Source organism: Myxine glutinosa, chromosome 1, assembly GCF_964187855.1.
Source record: "Myxine glutinosa chromosome 1, kmMyxGlut1.1, whole genome shotgun sequence".
Classification (NCBI taxonomy): domain Eukaryota; kingdom Metazoa; phylum Chordata; class Myxini; order Myxiniformes; family Myxinidae; genus Myxine; species Myxine glutinosa.
The window spans coordinates 408,658,451-408,675,168 of record NC_136261.1 but is presented as its reverse complement, the minus strand read 5'-3'; the positions used below and the strand labels follow the sequence as shown (position 1 = coordinate 408,675,168).

Here is a 16,718-nt window from a genome sequence, read left to right as displayed (position 1 = left end):
ACCAAAGTTTGTTTAATGCGTAACAAAAAAATCTGCCCCTTTAGGGGTATGTGGGAGGGGGAGTGGGGGAGGGATTGGGGGGGGGGGGGGTGTATGGGGGGGTGGTGGGGGGGTTGCTCCCCAAAATAGGTATATTTTTTGCTCGTTTAACGTCTTATGATTATGTCAGTTTGATTCTAAATGCTGCGCTGTCTTCTAGCAACCATTGAAATTTGTTTAAAATACCTTTAGTCAGTGTAGTATACTGTTTATTCTACCAGGTGAGTGCCAGGGGTATTGCCCCGATGTTTTTATTCATAATTATGACATCATAGGTCACGTGGTACGGACGCCATATTGGAAAACCTTCACACCTATGTCTCCCAAACCGCTCAATGGAAAAATTGAAACAACGCTCATTGTCAAGTCCTCCCCGTGGGAAATAAGATATGATGTCATCGTTGCCTTCATTATGACGTCATAATTACACAAGTACAACATTTGATCTGATCAGTATTAAAAAAATTTTTTTTATCTGCAACTGTTAGTCCGATGGACACGACATTTTGACCACACGAGCACCTCATGTAGAATATTTTAATGATAATCGTCGGCCTACAATCACCAATGCAATTCATGCAATTACTCAGCAGTAACTGGAGGAATATTTTCAACAAATTTGAAGATCGGGTTTGAATGATGTATTACGGAATATGGCAATTATGTCGAAGCATTCATCATCTTCTTCTTTAACCGCCACCATTATCCCACATTTATTGTGTGGTTGGTCGGGGCGAAATTGGCCCGAGTCTTCAATAACCAGTTGGCTAGGCGTGATGTTCGACTACTTTCGGGAAAGAAAACGGAATTTGAAGGAGTTGGGTTTGGGATGTATTAATGGGGGTAGAAAGATCAAGGTTTTGGATGGGGGAAGATAAGAGATGGTGAACAGCTGTTTTGAAGACCTGGAGGGAGGAGTGGGATTGAAGAGAATGTGGGAGTTTGTTCCAGAGGTGGGAGAAAAGAGTGAAGGTGAGCAGAGAGCCTTGATTTTGGAAGTTTCATCAGAAGAGGATTGCTGGCAGATCTTGTGCGTCCTGAAGGAATATTTGGGGGACAGAGCACAGGTCGAGCTGGGGGAGCAAGGCCGGAGAGGAGTCTGTAGAAGACAGAAAGACCACCTACCTGCCTGCGGTGAGAGAGTGAAAGGCCCTCAGAATCAGCTTCATCGGGGGAGATTCCAATGATTCTGAAAGCTTTGGTTTGAACCACGTGAAGCCGAGCTAGGTGTGAGGCAGGAGCACCAGCCCAGAGTGGAGAACAGGGGGTGGTGCAGCGTGATATCCGATACGGGTGCTATCTCGCCTCGTCTTCACAATGGATACCATGGGATCTTTAACGTCCACCAACGTTATTTATGTGTACGTATTTTATATTTATATATATTTATGTATATTTATGTATATTTATATATATATATATGTGTGTGTGTGTGTGTGTATATATATATATGTATAACCATTATATATATATATATATATATATATGTATATATATATATATATATATGTATATATATATATATAATGTCGTGCGATCCCGTCGGTTAACACCGCAGGACCACGGAGTACCGAACGGCTTTTCTTGAGGCGACGATCAAATCGGATTCGGCTATAAAAGCACGGGGGGGGGGGAAGAATGAAGAGGAAGAAGCGGAAGCGCTTACCTCCCGGCTCGCGCGCGTCACCGTCTTCAACCTGGAAAGTGATTAACTCAAATGAACACAGGATTTGGAATGGACAATAAAATAATACAAGGGTTTATTTACAAGGAATCGTGGGACAGGAAAATACGCGCCGGTAATAAAATGTCCTAATCGGGACGTCCCCACACCGACTTCGGATACGAGACAAAGGAAAATGAATTAATAAAATAACTGTCCCGTCGTGTACTTGTGAAATGTGGTGCGTCTTGTCTTTGTCTGTAGTCGTGTCTGCCGTCCAACGCGGCTCCCTCAGTCCGCCTCGCTTGCGCGCTCCGCCATGCCACTGAGCGACCCGCTGAGTGGCACGCCCCACTCCAAGCTCTTCGTTGGTCGCACAAGAGGTCCCTTTCTGTCACAGCACTGAGCCTCGCTCCGAGCACCCGAGCACCGCTCCAAGCATCATGAAGATGACGAACCAACGACCACCAGTCAAGAACGCAGGGAGGAGTGCGAATAAACCCAGGCAAAAAGAGAGCTAAGCACGACGGGTCCAGCGTAGAGGCAAAAAGAGGGCGAACGGCGATCTCCAACACGAAGGGGTCCAGCGCGAAGAGGAGACGCAGCTGCAAGCACGAGGAGAGAGAGAAAATGTCGTCCAGCCTTTTGTCACCTGGCGTGTGACGTCAATCTGGCGCGTTCCCAATCAGAGCCTCGATTCTCGTCCTCTCAAATGTTCTGACTGCGCTGGTGCCCTCCCATTGGCCAAGTCCTTCCCGCCCTGTGGTGTTGCTCGCCCCTCCCCCTGGGCAATCAACAGTCCTGGGCGTGGCTCCCAGCCTTGCTCGATGCTTGGTCACCCATGGTAGCATACTGCGCAGCTGCTGCTTGCTTGTCTTCCAAAGACTTATTGTAAAGGAGGGGAATTATTTAATGTGTGCACTAAGGACCCATCTAAGTGTTTAAATGAGTGCGTTGCTATAAGGGACACAGGTTTGGCGACAGGGGGAACGACAAACGAGGGAACTTTATCCATAATCCCTGCACTATTTAGCACGCCCCGCCCCCCTAGTGGCGGGGACACCAATAAAGCTTATACCGATGTCCGGCTAAACATAGAACGTTTTACATGTAGATCCCCTATCACGACAGTTGGATACCTACCTATACAGATCTACCTGGCTCTAGATATTCCTTTACCCCCCCCCCCCCCCCCCCCCGACATAACAATATATATATATAACAATATATATATAACAATATATATATATATGTGTGTGTAATATAGGCTAACCCCCGCTTTAGCGGGGAAAAATGCTCTTAAAACGATCATTCATTTATATATATATATAAATGAATGAAACCTACCATTGGCTACCTGACAGGAGTAGTTTCCCTGTCAGTGGATCAAGGGGTCTCACTCCTATTAAGAGGAGTGGTCCAATGGTATGACCATGCATTGTGGCCCTTCGGGGTCAGGATGCATGTGTTTGAATGACCATGTGCTTCAGCCTTGGGGTTGAGGCGCATGTGTAATGTTATTGGGACAGCCTTGATAGACGTTGGATCAAGGGGTCAAATCAAGGCTTATTTAGCTTAATCAAGGGATCGTTGGATCAAGGGATCAAAACACATGAATCCTGACCCTTAAGGGCCAGAATGCATGGTCATACAATTGGACCCCTCCTCCATAGGAGTGAGTCCCCATGACTTCAACACCGTGCCGTCCCGACGAGGGCTTATTTACCCTCATCAGGACGGCATACCGTTCTAAAATCTCATGTTCATGTTCTCATGTTCAATCTCATGTTCATGAGCATACCGTTCTATTCATGTATATATATAATACAACCTTTAAAACTTTGATTTCAATCAAATTATATACTTGAATAGTGAATACTGTAGAGCACAAACCGCCTTTTTGCCACTTTGAAAACCCTTCCATTTAGCAGTACTGTACTTGGTATAATATGTGTGTTGTCTCATGCCCTGAGGTCAGAGTAACTGAAATTCAACATTCATGTTGTCTCGTGCCCCGAAGGCAGAGTAACGATGAGATTCTGCATTCGTACAAATACGTGCTCGCAAAGCTTAAAGCAGGGTTAGACATTCGGTTGCATATGTACGCGTGGAGTGTGTCTGCATTTTAAAAATCCATTTTCTCGGCAACCGTTGGTCTGATTGATACAAAATTTTACCATCGGAGCGCCCTCGCCTGTATCATTTTTAACTCACCTGGAACGAAGTTCCGGGGAGCTTATGCGATAGCGCGTTGTCCGGCCGTCAGTCCGTAAACACTTGCAACTTCTTCTCCGAAACCGCTGAAGGGATTGTGACCAAACTTGGCACAAATGATATTTGTTGTGTTGTGACTAAAGTTCGTGCAAGGCATTAAAAAAAATCGAAGTCTAAGAAGGTCTACTGGGGTCAAAGTGGGTCTGGGTTTGACCTCCCGAAATAGGTATTTCCTTTTTTCTCAGAAACTACACAAACAATTTCGATGAAACTTGACCACAACCGTCACCACCCGTGATGTACCAAAGTTTGTTTATGCGTAACAAAAAAATCTGTCCCTTTAGGGGTATGTGGGAGGGGGAGTGGGGGAGGGATTGGGGGGGGGGGGTGTATGGGGGGGTGGTGGGGGGGTTGCTCCCCAAAATAGGTATATTTTTTTGCTCGTTTAACGTCTTATGATTATGTCAGTTTGATTCTAAATGCTGCGCTGTCTTCTAGCAACCATTGAAATTTGTTTAAAATACCTTTAGTCAGTGTAGTATACTGTTTATTCTACCAGGTGAGTGCCAGGGGTATTGCCCCGATGTTTTTATTCATAATTATGACATCATAGGTCACGTGGTACGGACGCCATATTGGAAAACCTTCACACCTATGTCTCCCAAACCGCTCAATGGAAAAAATTGAAACAACGCTCATTGTCAAGTCCTCCCCGTGGGAAATAAGATATGATGTCATCGTTGCCTTCATTATGACGTCATAATTACACAAGTACAGCATTTGATCTGATCAGTATTAAAAAAAATTTTTTTATCTGCAACTGTTAGTCCGATGGACACGACATTTTGACCACACGAGCACCTCATGTAGAATATTTTAATGATAATCGTCGGCCTACAATCACCAATGCAATTCATGCAATTACTCAGCAGTAACTGGAGGAATATTTTCAACAAATTTGAAGATCGGGTTTGAATGATGTATTACGGAATATGGCAATTATGTCGAAGCATTCATCATCTTCTTCTTTAACCGCCACCATTATCCCACATTTATTGTGTGGTTGGTCGGGGCGAAATTGGCCCGAGTCTTCAATAACCAGTTGGCTAGGCGTGATGTTCGACTACTTTCGGGAAAGAAAACGGAATTTGAAGGAGTTGGGTTTGGGATGTATTAATGGGGGTAGAAAAGATCAAGGTTTTGGATGGGGGAAGATAAGAGATGGTGAACAGCTGTTTTGAAGACCTGGAGGGAGGAGTGGGATTGAAGAGAATGTGGGAGTTTGTTCCAGAGGTGGGAGAAAAGAGTGAAGGTGAGCAGAGAGCCTTGATTTTGGAAGTTTCATCAGAAGAGGATTGCTGGCAGATCTTGTGCGTCCTGAAGGAATATTTGGGGGACAGAGCACAGGTCGAGCTGGGGGAGCAAGGCCGGAGAGGAGTCTGTAGAAGACAGAAAGACCACCTACCTGCCTGCGGTGAGAGAGTGAAAGGCCCTCAGAATCAGCTTCATCGGGGGAGATTCCAATGATTCTGAAAGCTTTGGTTTGAACCACGTGAAGCCGAGCTAGGTGTGAGGCAGGAGCACCAGCCCAGAGTGGAGAACAGGGGGTGGTGCAGCGTGATATCCGATACAGGTGCTATCTCGCCTCGTCTTCACAATGGACACCATGGGATCTTTAACGTCCACCAACGAATGCTGGCAGACACGTCCATCCGAGGGATGGCACATACATTGACCCGGCCTGTGAAATATCAGGGCTGACAGTTTATAGCTGGGCTCTGAATCATACCGAGGGTCATCAGCTTAGAGGCCAGTGTGCGTTCTTCTAGGCCATCCTGTCAACCCTGCGGTTACGTCAAAGCCTTTGGTTTGAAGCCTGACAAAGCTGACAATTACATCAAAGCCTGACAAATCTCACACTCTTACAATGTCTCTCCGAAAGGACCGACTGGACAACCCTCCCATCTACTTTCTCAACAATCCTCTCCAAGAAGTTCTGTCGCTCAAGCTTTTGGGTATCACTATCTGCCATGATCTTTCTTGGGAAAACCACATTTCCAAGCTGGCCTCCAAAGCCAGTCGCCGACTGGGCATCCTCCGTCGTGCGAAGTCCTTCCTTGGCACACCTGAGCTCCTCACCACATACAAGGCTTTCATCCGCAGCTCAATTGAATACTGTTCCCCCCTCTGGGCTGGTGCTCCTGCCTCACACCTTGCTCGGCTTCACGCTGTTGAGGCCAAAGCTTTCAGAATCATTGGAATCTCCTGCGATGTAGTCAACGCCGAGGGCCTTTCACTCACTCACCGCAGGCAGGTTGGTGGTCTTTCTGTCTTCTACCGACTCCTCTCCGGCCTTGCTCCCCCAGCTCTCTCTGTGCTCTGTCCCCCCAATATTCCTTCAGGTCGCACAAGATCTGCCTGCAACCCTCTTATGGTTAAACTGCCAAAGTCTAGGCTCTCTGCTCACCTTCACTCTTTCATTCCCCTTTTCTCCCGCCTCTGGAACAAACTCCCCCACTCCCTTCAATCCCACTCCTCCCTCCAGGTCTTTAAAACAGCTGTTCACCACCATCTCTTATCTTCCCCCATCGAAAACCTTGATCTTTTCTACCCCCGGTAATTCACCCCAGAGTCCTTGCAGTGTTCATATGTTTTAATCCTCTCCCACCTCCCCCCAAGTCCTCCCGATGTCCCTGCTCTCAAATGTTGTGTTTGTGTCCTTCCCCCTCTTCCCCCTCTCTTTTGTGTCCTTCCCCCTCTCTCCCCATCTTGTCTGCCGCTCCCCTTGTTTTTTGTGTTTTGTGTGTCGGTTTGTCTTTTTGTGTGATTAATGTTAGCTCTTTCACCAGCCTCGATCTTGTATACAAAAAAAAAAAAAAAAAAAGCCTAAAACTGAATTGTGTTGAGTAAAAACTTCATGAATTCTGCTTTCATTTACCATTTGTAATTTGATTCTATCATCCAGAGATGGACATGGGGAGGAGGTATGGTCTCAGATGATGGGAGAAAAAGCTCAAAAGGACGCGAACGTGCTTGTGATTGGGTAGGGATAGAGCCCCAGACTCTGCCTCCTGTCAGGAAAATCCATTGCTGGAATGATCGATGACCTTTTATGGTTGTTAAGATCAGGATCGTGACATTGGATGTGAAGAAAACGTATTCCTGCTTTCACTTCATAAATCACAGGAGATGATGCAGAGAAGGAGGTTGGAGGTGTTGTGTGTGCAGGAGACCAGATGGAACGGAGACAGGTTGAGGAGGTTGGTAGGAGGACACAAGCTGTTGCATGCAGGTGGGATGGGAGTAATGGCTTTTCTTTTTTTTTTTTTTTTTTGGGATACAAGATCGAGGCTCGTGAAAGAGCTAACATTAATCACACAGAAAGACAAACCGACACTTTAAAACATATAACATGGGGAGCGGTAGACAAGATGGGGAGAGAGGGGGAAGGACACAAACACAACATTTGAGAGCAGGGACATCGAGAGATCTGTGGGAGGGAGAGGGCTTTGGGGGGTGGGGAGGCATGGGAAGGGGGGTGGGGTGGGAGAGGTATAAAACATATGGACACTGCAAGGACTTCCAGGAAAGAAGTTGGAATTTCAAACAAAGTGTATCTGGGGTGAATTAGCGGGGGTAGAAAAGATCAAGGTTTTGGATGGGGGAAGATAAGAGATGATGGTGAACAGCTGTTTTATAGACCTGGAGGGAGGAGTGGGATTGAAGGGAGTGGGGGAGTTTGTTCCAGAGGTGGGAGAAAAGGGGAATGAAAGAGTGAAGGTGAGCAGAGAGCCTAGATTTTGGCAGTTTAACCATAAGATGGTTGCTGGCAGATCTTGTGCGACCTGTAGGAATATTTGGGGGACAAAGCACAGAGAGAGCTGGGGGAGCAAGGCTGGAGAGGAGATTGGGTCGCCACGTCAAAATCCAAGATGGCCACCGCCATGTATGTCTGAACCTTGTGAGTGGAATATCTTGAAAAATAAGCGAAGTACCAACTTCTAATCTGGTGTGTGGGTGTATCTAGGCATACGGAAGAACGCTATTGAAAATTTGGTCGCCACGTCAGAATCCAAGATGGCCGCCTTGCGTCTTTCACTTTGTCAACTCGCATCACTTCACCGACGGGGGACCTAGCCGTAACGCTTGTTTTTCATCTGACAGTCTTGTGTTGTGTCTCATGTATTCGCCTGTATGCCCAAGTGTGTGAGATGTGTGCTACAGCTCCACTACGAGTCTTAGATCCTGTTAAAAAACAAACAAGGAAACAAACCCAGTTATATATTTCCATCATCATCCACTGGAAAAGGTTCAGTTTCTTGAACTTCTCGGCCTCACCATCAGCCATTACCTTTTCTGCTCCGGCCACAAAGCAAAGCTTGTGTCTAAAGGCAGTCACAGATTGGTCATCCTTTCCATGGAAAATAGAAGCTACTCAGCCTACACGGCCTTTGCTCTTTGCTCAATGGAATTCTGCTCTCCACGATTAACCACCATGACATATATCTCTCCTGCTGGATTTGTGCACTCTAAAGCTCTCAAAAATAGTGGATGCTGAATCGCAAGGTATGTGACTTTTGCATCCTGCGTCTCGATATCAGCCATGATCTTTCTTGGGCAAACCACAATTCAAAATTGTCCTCGACAGCCAGATAACGACTGGGCATCTTCCATCATACAAAGTCCTTCCTTGGCACACCTGAACTCCTATCCACCTACAAGGCCTTCATCCTCAGCTTGATGGAGTACTGCTCTCCCCCTGGGCTGGCTCCCCTGCCTCACATATTGCTCTGCTTGACGCCGTGGAAACCAAGTCTTTCAGATTATTGGAATAATATTGGATTATTGGAATAATGTGATGAAGCTGAGAGTCTATGGATCAATCACTACGCTATCGCAGACAGGTCGGTGGTCTCTTTGTCTTCTACCGCCTTCTTTCTGGTCTTGCACCCTCTGCTCTTTCCGTGCTTTGTCTCCACCCTCACCCATCCCACCCCTTCCCATCCCACCCACCCAATATTTATACAGGGCACACATGGTCCACCATCAATCCACTTCTGGTGAAACTACCCAACTCCAAGATCAATGTTCACCTCCACTGATTTTTCTTTTTTTCCCCACCTGTGGAATCACCTTCCGCATATTTTTCAATCGCATTCTTCATTCCTTCAAGACAGCTGTTCACCACTTAGATTGGCCGAAATCCTAAACCATGATCCTTTCCACATCCGTTAACTCCACCCAAATCCCTCCTCTTTCCAATTTTCCAGTATTCCCTCCATGGCGTTTCCATCTGTATCCATTTTGTCCACCCCATGCATGCGTGTTTTGTCTCTTGTTTTTGCCTTTTACATCATGATACGTTCTTTGTACTAGATCTTCCATGAGCCTCGACTATGTATCCAAAAAAGAAAAATCACAGGGCATGTCGGTGTTCTCTCTCGTTTTTTCCGTCTATTCTCCAACATTGCTTCCTCCGCTCTCTCAGTCCACCAATCCTCCCCAGCAACTCCAGGATGCACGAGTTCTTCCAGTGACCCCCTTCTTGGTTAAACTTCCAACATCCAATCCGACTGCACACCTCAACTATTTTATTCCTTGCTTCTCCCATCTATGGAACCACCTTCCGGAGGCTGTTGTGCCTCGCTCTTCTCCCCAGGACTTCAAACAAACAGCGCAACCCCATCTTTTGTCATCCCCAATTCTGTTCCATGATCTTTATTACCCCATTAACCTTTCCTAACACAACCATCTCAATTGCGCATTTCAGTATTTCCTCCCCTCCAGTTCTCCTTTTTCCCTATTCGTTAATTCCCTTGATGTTTGTCACAGCTGTCAGCTATACCTTGCTCTTGCCGAACCTCTCTCTTGTAAAGTAAACTAGAACGACGCTCTTCAACGTCACGACATCAATCGATATGCCTCTGCACAAATTGTTACATCATTGTATATACTAGCCTGGTGTTGGCTTAGCGGTTAGTGTGCCGGCTTGGGATCCTATGATCCTGGGTTCAAATCCCGGTCGATCGCTGAATGAACTCCAGGGGGTTGACTCAGCCTGTCATCCTTCCGAGGTCGGCAAATTGAGTACCAGCTCACTGGTAATTCCCTGTGTGCCGCAAGAGGCCAGCTCACTGGTAATTCCCTGTTGAGTACCAGCTCAACTACTTTCCGGAGGATTGATTTACACATTAAACAGACTTTTAGTTTATCAACTAAAAAGGGTTGGTGGCAGGAAGGGCATCCGGCCGCAAAACATTGCTTCAAAAAGGGGACCATGGTGCCCAAAAAAAGGCCAACCCCCACTCTGCGGGGAAAAATGGCCTCTAAAGGTGGTTCATTATACATACTTGCACCAAGTTCGATTAAAATCCCTTCAGCTGTTCTCGCGGTAACAACAGACTGACAACCCAAAAACATAATGACTCTTGCGACTTCATCAGCGGAGGCATAAAAAATCCTTTTTTTGCACGACTTTGATTATTTTATTATTAATGTGGATGTTGAGGAGCGTAACGAGACTTGTTGATGATGTTTTAACGCAGTCGGTGTTTAATTTGAGCCCTTTTGTGACATACGTCCCTCTCATGTGTATGTTTGCCTGTGATTGAAGCATTTCTGTCAGAGTCCATCACTTAAGGCAATAAATGGTACAGGGGAAGAAAAACTCAGTTGTAAGATTAAGAGTCGGATTACTTCTGGGCCGTCCAACAAACAGGGGTTTTGTTGAGTGCTCTAGGCTGGATCATGGGGTTGCCGAGGGTCACTGCACTCTCTCATGCTGCTCTCCTGTTTTTGGAAACGTGTTTTGCAGTACGGTTGGTTGGTGGACTTGTGTGAGCCTATAAATCGCAAGTACAACTTGGCCCTCACCAAAGCGCTGGGGAAACACATGGTCTCCATCGTGGTGGAATCGGAGCAGGTACAATAAACTTGGACACAAAGATGCCATTTTTCCCATCATGCCTGCCTGCACTCCATCAACATCACATGAATCTGATTGATCAGTTTATCAACTAAATGGTGGGATGAGGAGTAGAGAGGAGAAGAGTTGGGCAGGCACAGCGGCATCAGGATGTTATTTTCTTTTTGGGTAGGTGTGCGTGGGGGAAGATGAGGGGAGGAATGAACAAACACAGAAGTCACAATTGCGCTACATATGTGCACAATTGTCTGTGCATACCAAAGCTATCTACCAGTCATGCCAATATACATCTAGCCCTCATGCCAAGTCATGCCAATCATGCCAATGATTAATTATAGGTACCTACCTAATTCTAGTTTAAACCTATTTACAGTTTCTGCTGCCACTACCTTTCTAGGGACACCATTCCATGCTTTTTACACCTGACTCGGTTGCCGAATGGTTAGAGAATTCACTTTGAGGTCGGTGTTTCAAACTCCGGATAAGTCATACCAATGACATTACAAACGGTACGTGCTGCTTCCTTTCTTGACGCTCAGCATTTTAAAGGATAGAGCACTGACAAACAACCGTAGGTTATAAACTATTATATCGGCTTGATTTGCCAAGTAGCCTCCCCCTGCCATGTAAATAACTACATTAAAGAGAGAGGACTGACTACCATCCTTAGGCTCCTCCCAGACCCTTCTTTCTACCATCTTTAGGTTCCTCCCCAGACCCTTCTTACTACCATCTTAGGCTCCTCCCCTGACCCTTCTTACTACCATCGTTAGGCTCCTCCCCAGACCCTTCTTACTACCATCTTTAGGTTCCTCCCCAGACCCTTCTTACTACCATCTTAGGCTCCTCCCCTGACCCTTCTTACTACCATCGTTAGGCTCCTCCCCAGACCCTTCTTACTACCATCTTAGGCTCCTCCCCAGACCCTTTCTCCCATCTTTAGGCTCCTCCCCAGACCCTTCTTACTACCATCTTTAGGCTCCTCCCCTGACCCTTCTTACTCCCATCCTTAGGCTCCTCCCCAGAACCTTCTTACTACCATCCTTAGGCTCCTCCCCAGAACCTTCTTACTGCCATCCTTAGGCTCCTCCCCAGACCCTTCTTACTACCATTCTTAGGCTCCTCCCCAGACCTTTCTTACTACCATCCTTAGGTTCCTCTGCAGACCCTTCTTACTACCATCCTTAGGCTCCTCCCCAGACCCTTCTTACTACCATCCTTAGGTTCCTCCGCAGACCCTTCTTACTACCATCCTTAGGCTCCTTCCCAGACCCTTCTGTGTGACACGATCCAACATTGCCCCTTGCATCATGTGACTTTTCGTCATTATTCTTGCCGATCCCCAGTACCTTACACTTGTTTCTTTATGTTGAACTACAGTGCCGATAGAAAGTCCACACCCACTTTCAAAATTTTCACCTTTTGTTGCCTTGTAGCTTGAAATGAAAACACATTAAACAGACTTTTTTCCACCTTTATTTACACATCAGAACCCACAACTTCCAAGTGAAAAACAAATTCTACAAATTTCAGAAATTAATTAAAAATACAAAACTGGAAAAGTTTTGGTTTACATATCTTGGTTGGAAAAGTGTCCACCCCACCCCCCTGAATTCATACTCGGTGGAAGCACCTTTGACAGCAATTACAGCTGCGAGTCTGTTTGAATATGTCTCTACCAACTTTCCACACCTTGATTGGGCAATATTTGCCCATTCCTCTGCACAAAACTGTTCAAGCTCGGTCAAGTTGTATGGGGAGCGTTGAAGGACAGCAATCTTCAAGTCATGCCACAGATTTTCGATTGGATTTAGGTCGGGCCTCTGATTGGGCCACTCAAGAACATTTATCTTTTTTTCCCTTAGCCACTCCAGTGTAGCTTTGGCTGTGTGCTTCAGGTCGTTGTCATGCGGAAAGGTGAACTTCCGTCCCAATTCAGATTTCTTGCAAAGGGAAGCAGGGTTTCCTCTCACATTTTTCTGTATTTTGCTCCATCCATTTTCCCTTCGAGCCTGACCAGTGCCCCAGTCTCTGCTGATGGAAAACATCCCCATAACATGATGCTGCCACCACCATGCTTCACAGTAGGGATGGTGTTCTTTGGGTGATGTGGTGTGTTGGGTTTGCCCCAATCGTAACGTTTTACACAGTTACTATTGCCCATAACAGTTTATTTCAAAAGTGGACCTCAACCGGATTTGACCTGTGGTGGCTTTGGCAGCCATTTTTCAACGTCTCATATATCAGTCAATATAGTTTGAAACTTAATTTTGGTGTCTATACCAATGTTTCCAGGGCCGAGGAATCCAAATATGACAAAATTTTCAAATTCTCTAGTATCAGCCATGTTGTTTTCATTTATAGGCTGCCATATTATGTTAAAATTGATAGTTTTCTTAATATCTCGGCTCAAAATAATAGTACAGACTTGATTATCTCATCCCACTTATGCTCAATTGGATTGAGATCTAGTGATTGGGCAGGCCACTGCAGTAAGCTGAATTCGCTGTCATGTTCGTGGAACCATTCCTGGACAATCCTAGTTTTGTGGAAAGGGGTGTTATCCTGTTGAAGAAATCCATTCACAGATGGAGACACTTCTGCCATGAACGGATGCACCTGATTGGCAATGATGTTCAGATATCCTGTGACCTTCAAACGTTGCTTCATTTTTGTCAAGGGGCCCATTGTGTGCCATGAAAACACACCCCACACCATCACGCCACCACCACCAGCCTGCAATGTTGACACACGGCATGATGGATGCATGTACTCATGTGGTTTCCTCCATACCCTAGGCCTCCCATCAACGTGAAACAGCAGGAACCGGGATTCATCAGACCAGGCAATGCTTTTCCAATCCTCCAGTGTCCATCGTTTTCGTTCCTTAGCTCACTGCAACCGCAGGTTCTTGTTTTTTGCTGAAAGAAGTGGAACTCCGTGCGGTCGTCGGCTGCCATACCCCATTAGTGTCAAAGTGCAACGAGTTGTGCATTCTTCTATGGGTCTTTCGGCCCCAATGTTGTACTGGACTGTCAGTTGAGTCTGTTGCTCTGCACAATTGATGTCGGCAGCCTTTGGCCTCTTTCATCAATGAGCCGCTTTCGACAACTGGCCTGCCGTTGGCTGGATGTCCTTTGGGTGGTGGATCATTCCTGATACATACGGGAAACTGTTGAGTGTGAAAAACCCGGCAGCATTGCAGTTCTTGACACAGTCAAGCAGGTGCACCTGGCACCTACTACAATACCCTGTTCAAAGGCATTTAAATCGTTTGTCTTGTCCATTCACCCTCCAAATGGCACACATACACAATCCAATTCTCAATCGTCTCAAGGCTTAAACATCCTTCTTTAACCTTTCTCCTCCCCTTCATGTACACTGAATGAAGTGGATTTAACAGGTGCAATCAACAACGGATCATACATAGCTTTCACCTGCATTCACCTGATTAGTCTATTGCATGGAAAGAGCAGGTGTTCCTACTGTTTTGTACACTGAGTGTACGTCCAGGCTTTTTCTACTAGAAGATGATCAACGGAGAAATTGAGACGGTCATGATGTCACGCGTTGCGGATATCCACCGTGCTATGTTCACCAATGAACGCCCATCATTTGATGGTATGTTCACAGACGATTGCCAGCAGAGATCAGTGCCTTCATCAATGCTTACTCTTGTTACCATGGTACTCCGTGGTACCAGCATCGAGAATGAAGCAAATTATCAATCACCAGCAGCACTGTCTCTCTCACAGCTGTTAACGTATAACTGTGTTTGCCATTTGATAACAGAATCGACAGTTACCAGACACAGCTGAGATCGTGAACCTCCACTGCCTCTGTTCCTTCTTAGCATATGTGCATTCCAAGACTGGATCCAAGGATATGATCGATACTCTACAAGATGGGACTCTCTGTGGTTGATACAAGATGATCGTGTTCTCCATTATGTCTGCTGATCTGGACAATTTTACTGTCGACCACTTTGATTTAATAAGAGCTGTTTGTCCACAATCCCTCAAGATTGGCATATTGACGTCAGTGGTAGATAACATAGATCACGACCCTACCTCAACGAGTGCTCAAACATCATTCCATGGGACTGTTATTTCCCTTTTGCAGCGTCCGGATGAAACAGAAAACCAAATACTGCATTGGAGTCATCAGAAGGAACAAAAAAAAAAAAAAAAAAGGTAAAGAGCAAAGATGGAGTGATCATTATGTGATCAATCACAATCACAAGTTATCACAGTTAGAGAGCGAGGAGTTAGAGAGCTGGGAGTTAGAGAGCTGGGAGTTAGCTGGGAGTTAGAGAGCTGGGAGTTAGAGAGCTGGGAGTTAGAGGGCTAGGAGTTAGAGTTTAGGATTTAGGAGTTTTAGGATTTAGGAGTTTAGGAACCTGTATAGGATTTGGGTTTCAGCCGCTACTCCTCTACCCTCAAACCCATCCAAGCGCAGCCAAGTGAACCTTCCAGAAAAAAGAAATTTCTGCAAGAATTCACTTATCCGAAGACAGATAGATAAATAAAGAGAAATAAAGAAGAAGAAAAATTAGAATGAATAAAGAGAAATATGAGAAAGTAGAAAGAAATGTGAAAGGAACAAAGATCCCCAACTCCTAACCCTAACTCCTAACCCTAACTCCAAGCACTAATTCCTAGCCCTAGCTCCTAGCTCCTAGCCCTAACTCCTAGTCCTAGCTCCTAGCCCTCGGTCCTAGCCCTAACTCCTAGCCATAGCTCCGAACTCCGAGCCCTAGCTCCTTCCTTTAACTCCTAACCCTAGCTCCTTCCCTTAACTCTTAGCCCTAACTCTTAGCCCTAACACCTAGCCCTAACTCCTAGCCCTAACTCCTAGCCCCCTAACTCCTAGCCCCCTAAGTCCTAGCCCCCTAAGTCCTAGCCCCCTAAGTCCTAGCCCCCTAAGTCCTAGCCCCCGAAGTCCTAGCCCCCGAAGTCCTAGCCCCCGAAGTCCTAGCCCCCGAAGTCCTAGCCCCCGAAGTCCTAGCCCCCGAAGTCCTAGCCCCCGAAGTCCTAGCCCCCGAAGTCCTAGCCCCCTAAGTCCTAGCCCCCTAAGTCCTAGCCCCCTAAGTCCTAGCCCCCTAAGTCCTAGCCCCCTAAGTCCTAGCCCCCTAAGTCCTAGCCCCCTAAGTCGTAGCCCCTTAAGTCGTAGCCCCCTAAGTCCTAGCCCCCTAACTCGTAGCCCCCTAACTCGTAGCCCTAGGTCCTAGCCCTCTAACTCTTAGCCCTCTAACTCCTAGCTCTCTAACTCCTGGCCCCCTAACTCCTGGCCCTCTAACTCCTAGCCCTCTAACTCCTAGCTCTCTAACTCCTAGTCCTCTAACTCCTAGCTCTCTAACTCCTAGCTCTCTAACTTCTAGCCCTCTAACTCCTAGCCCTCTAACTCCCAGCTCTCTAACTCCCAGCTCTCTAACTCCCAGCTCTCTAACTCCTCGCTCTCTAACTCCTAGCTCTCTAACTCCTGGCCCCCTAACTCCTAGTCCTCTAACTCCTAGCTCTCTAACTCCTAGCTCTCTAACTCATAGCCCTCTAACTCCTAGTCCTCTAACTCCTAGCTCTCTAACTCCTAGCACTCTAACTCCTAGCTCTCTAACTCCTGGCCCCCTAACTCCTAGTCCTCTAACTCCTAGCTCTCGAACTCCTAGCCCTCTAACTCCTAGCTCTCTAACTCCTAGCTCTCTAACTCCTAGCCCTCTAACTCCTAGTCCTCTAACTCCTAGCTCTCTAACTCCTAGCTCTCTAACTCCTAGCTCTCTCACTCCTAGCTCTCTAACTCCTGGCCCCCTAACTCCTAGTCCTCTAACTCCTAGCTCACTAACTCCTAGCCCTCTAACTCCTAGCTCTCTAACTCCTAGCC

The 16,718-nt window shown here is 46.4% G+C and overlaps 1 protein-coding gene across 1 annotated transcript in view; it reads left to right on the top strand.

The window, feature by feature from the left end:
* Positions 1-16,718, top strand: part of LOC137417556 (structural maintenance of chromosomes protein 1A-like) — a 143,221-nt gene that overhangs the window by 42,723 nt on the left and 83,780 nt on the right. Inside the window, exon 10 of the mRNA XM_068103484.2 lies at positions 10,731-10,838. Within this exon, the coding sequence (XP_067959585.2) occupies positions 10,731-10,838 (108 nt within the window). The remainder of the gene's footprint in view (positions 1-10,730; positions 10,839-16,718) is intronic.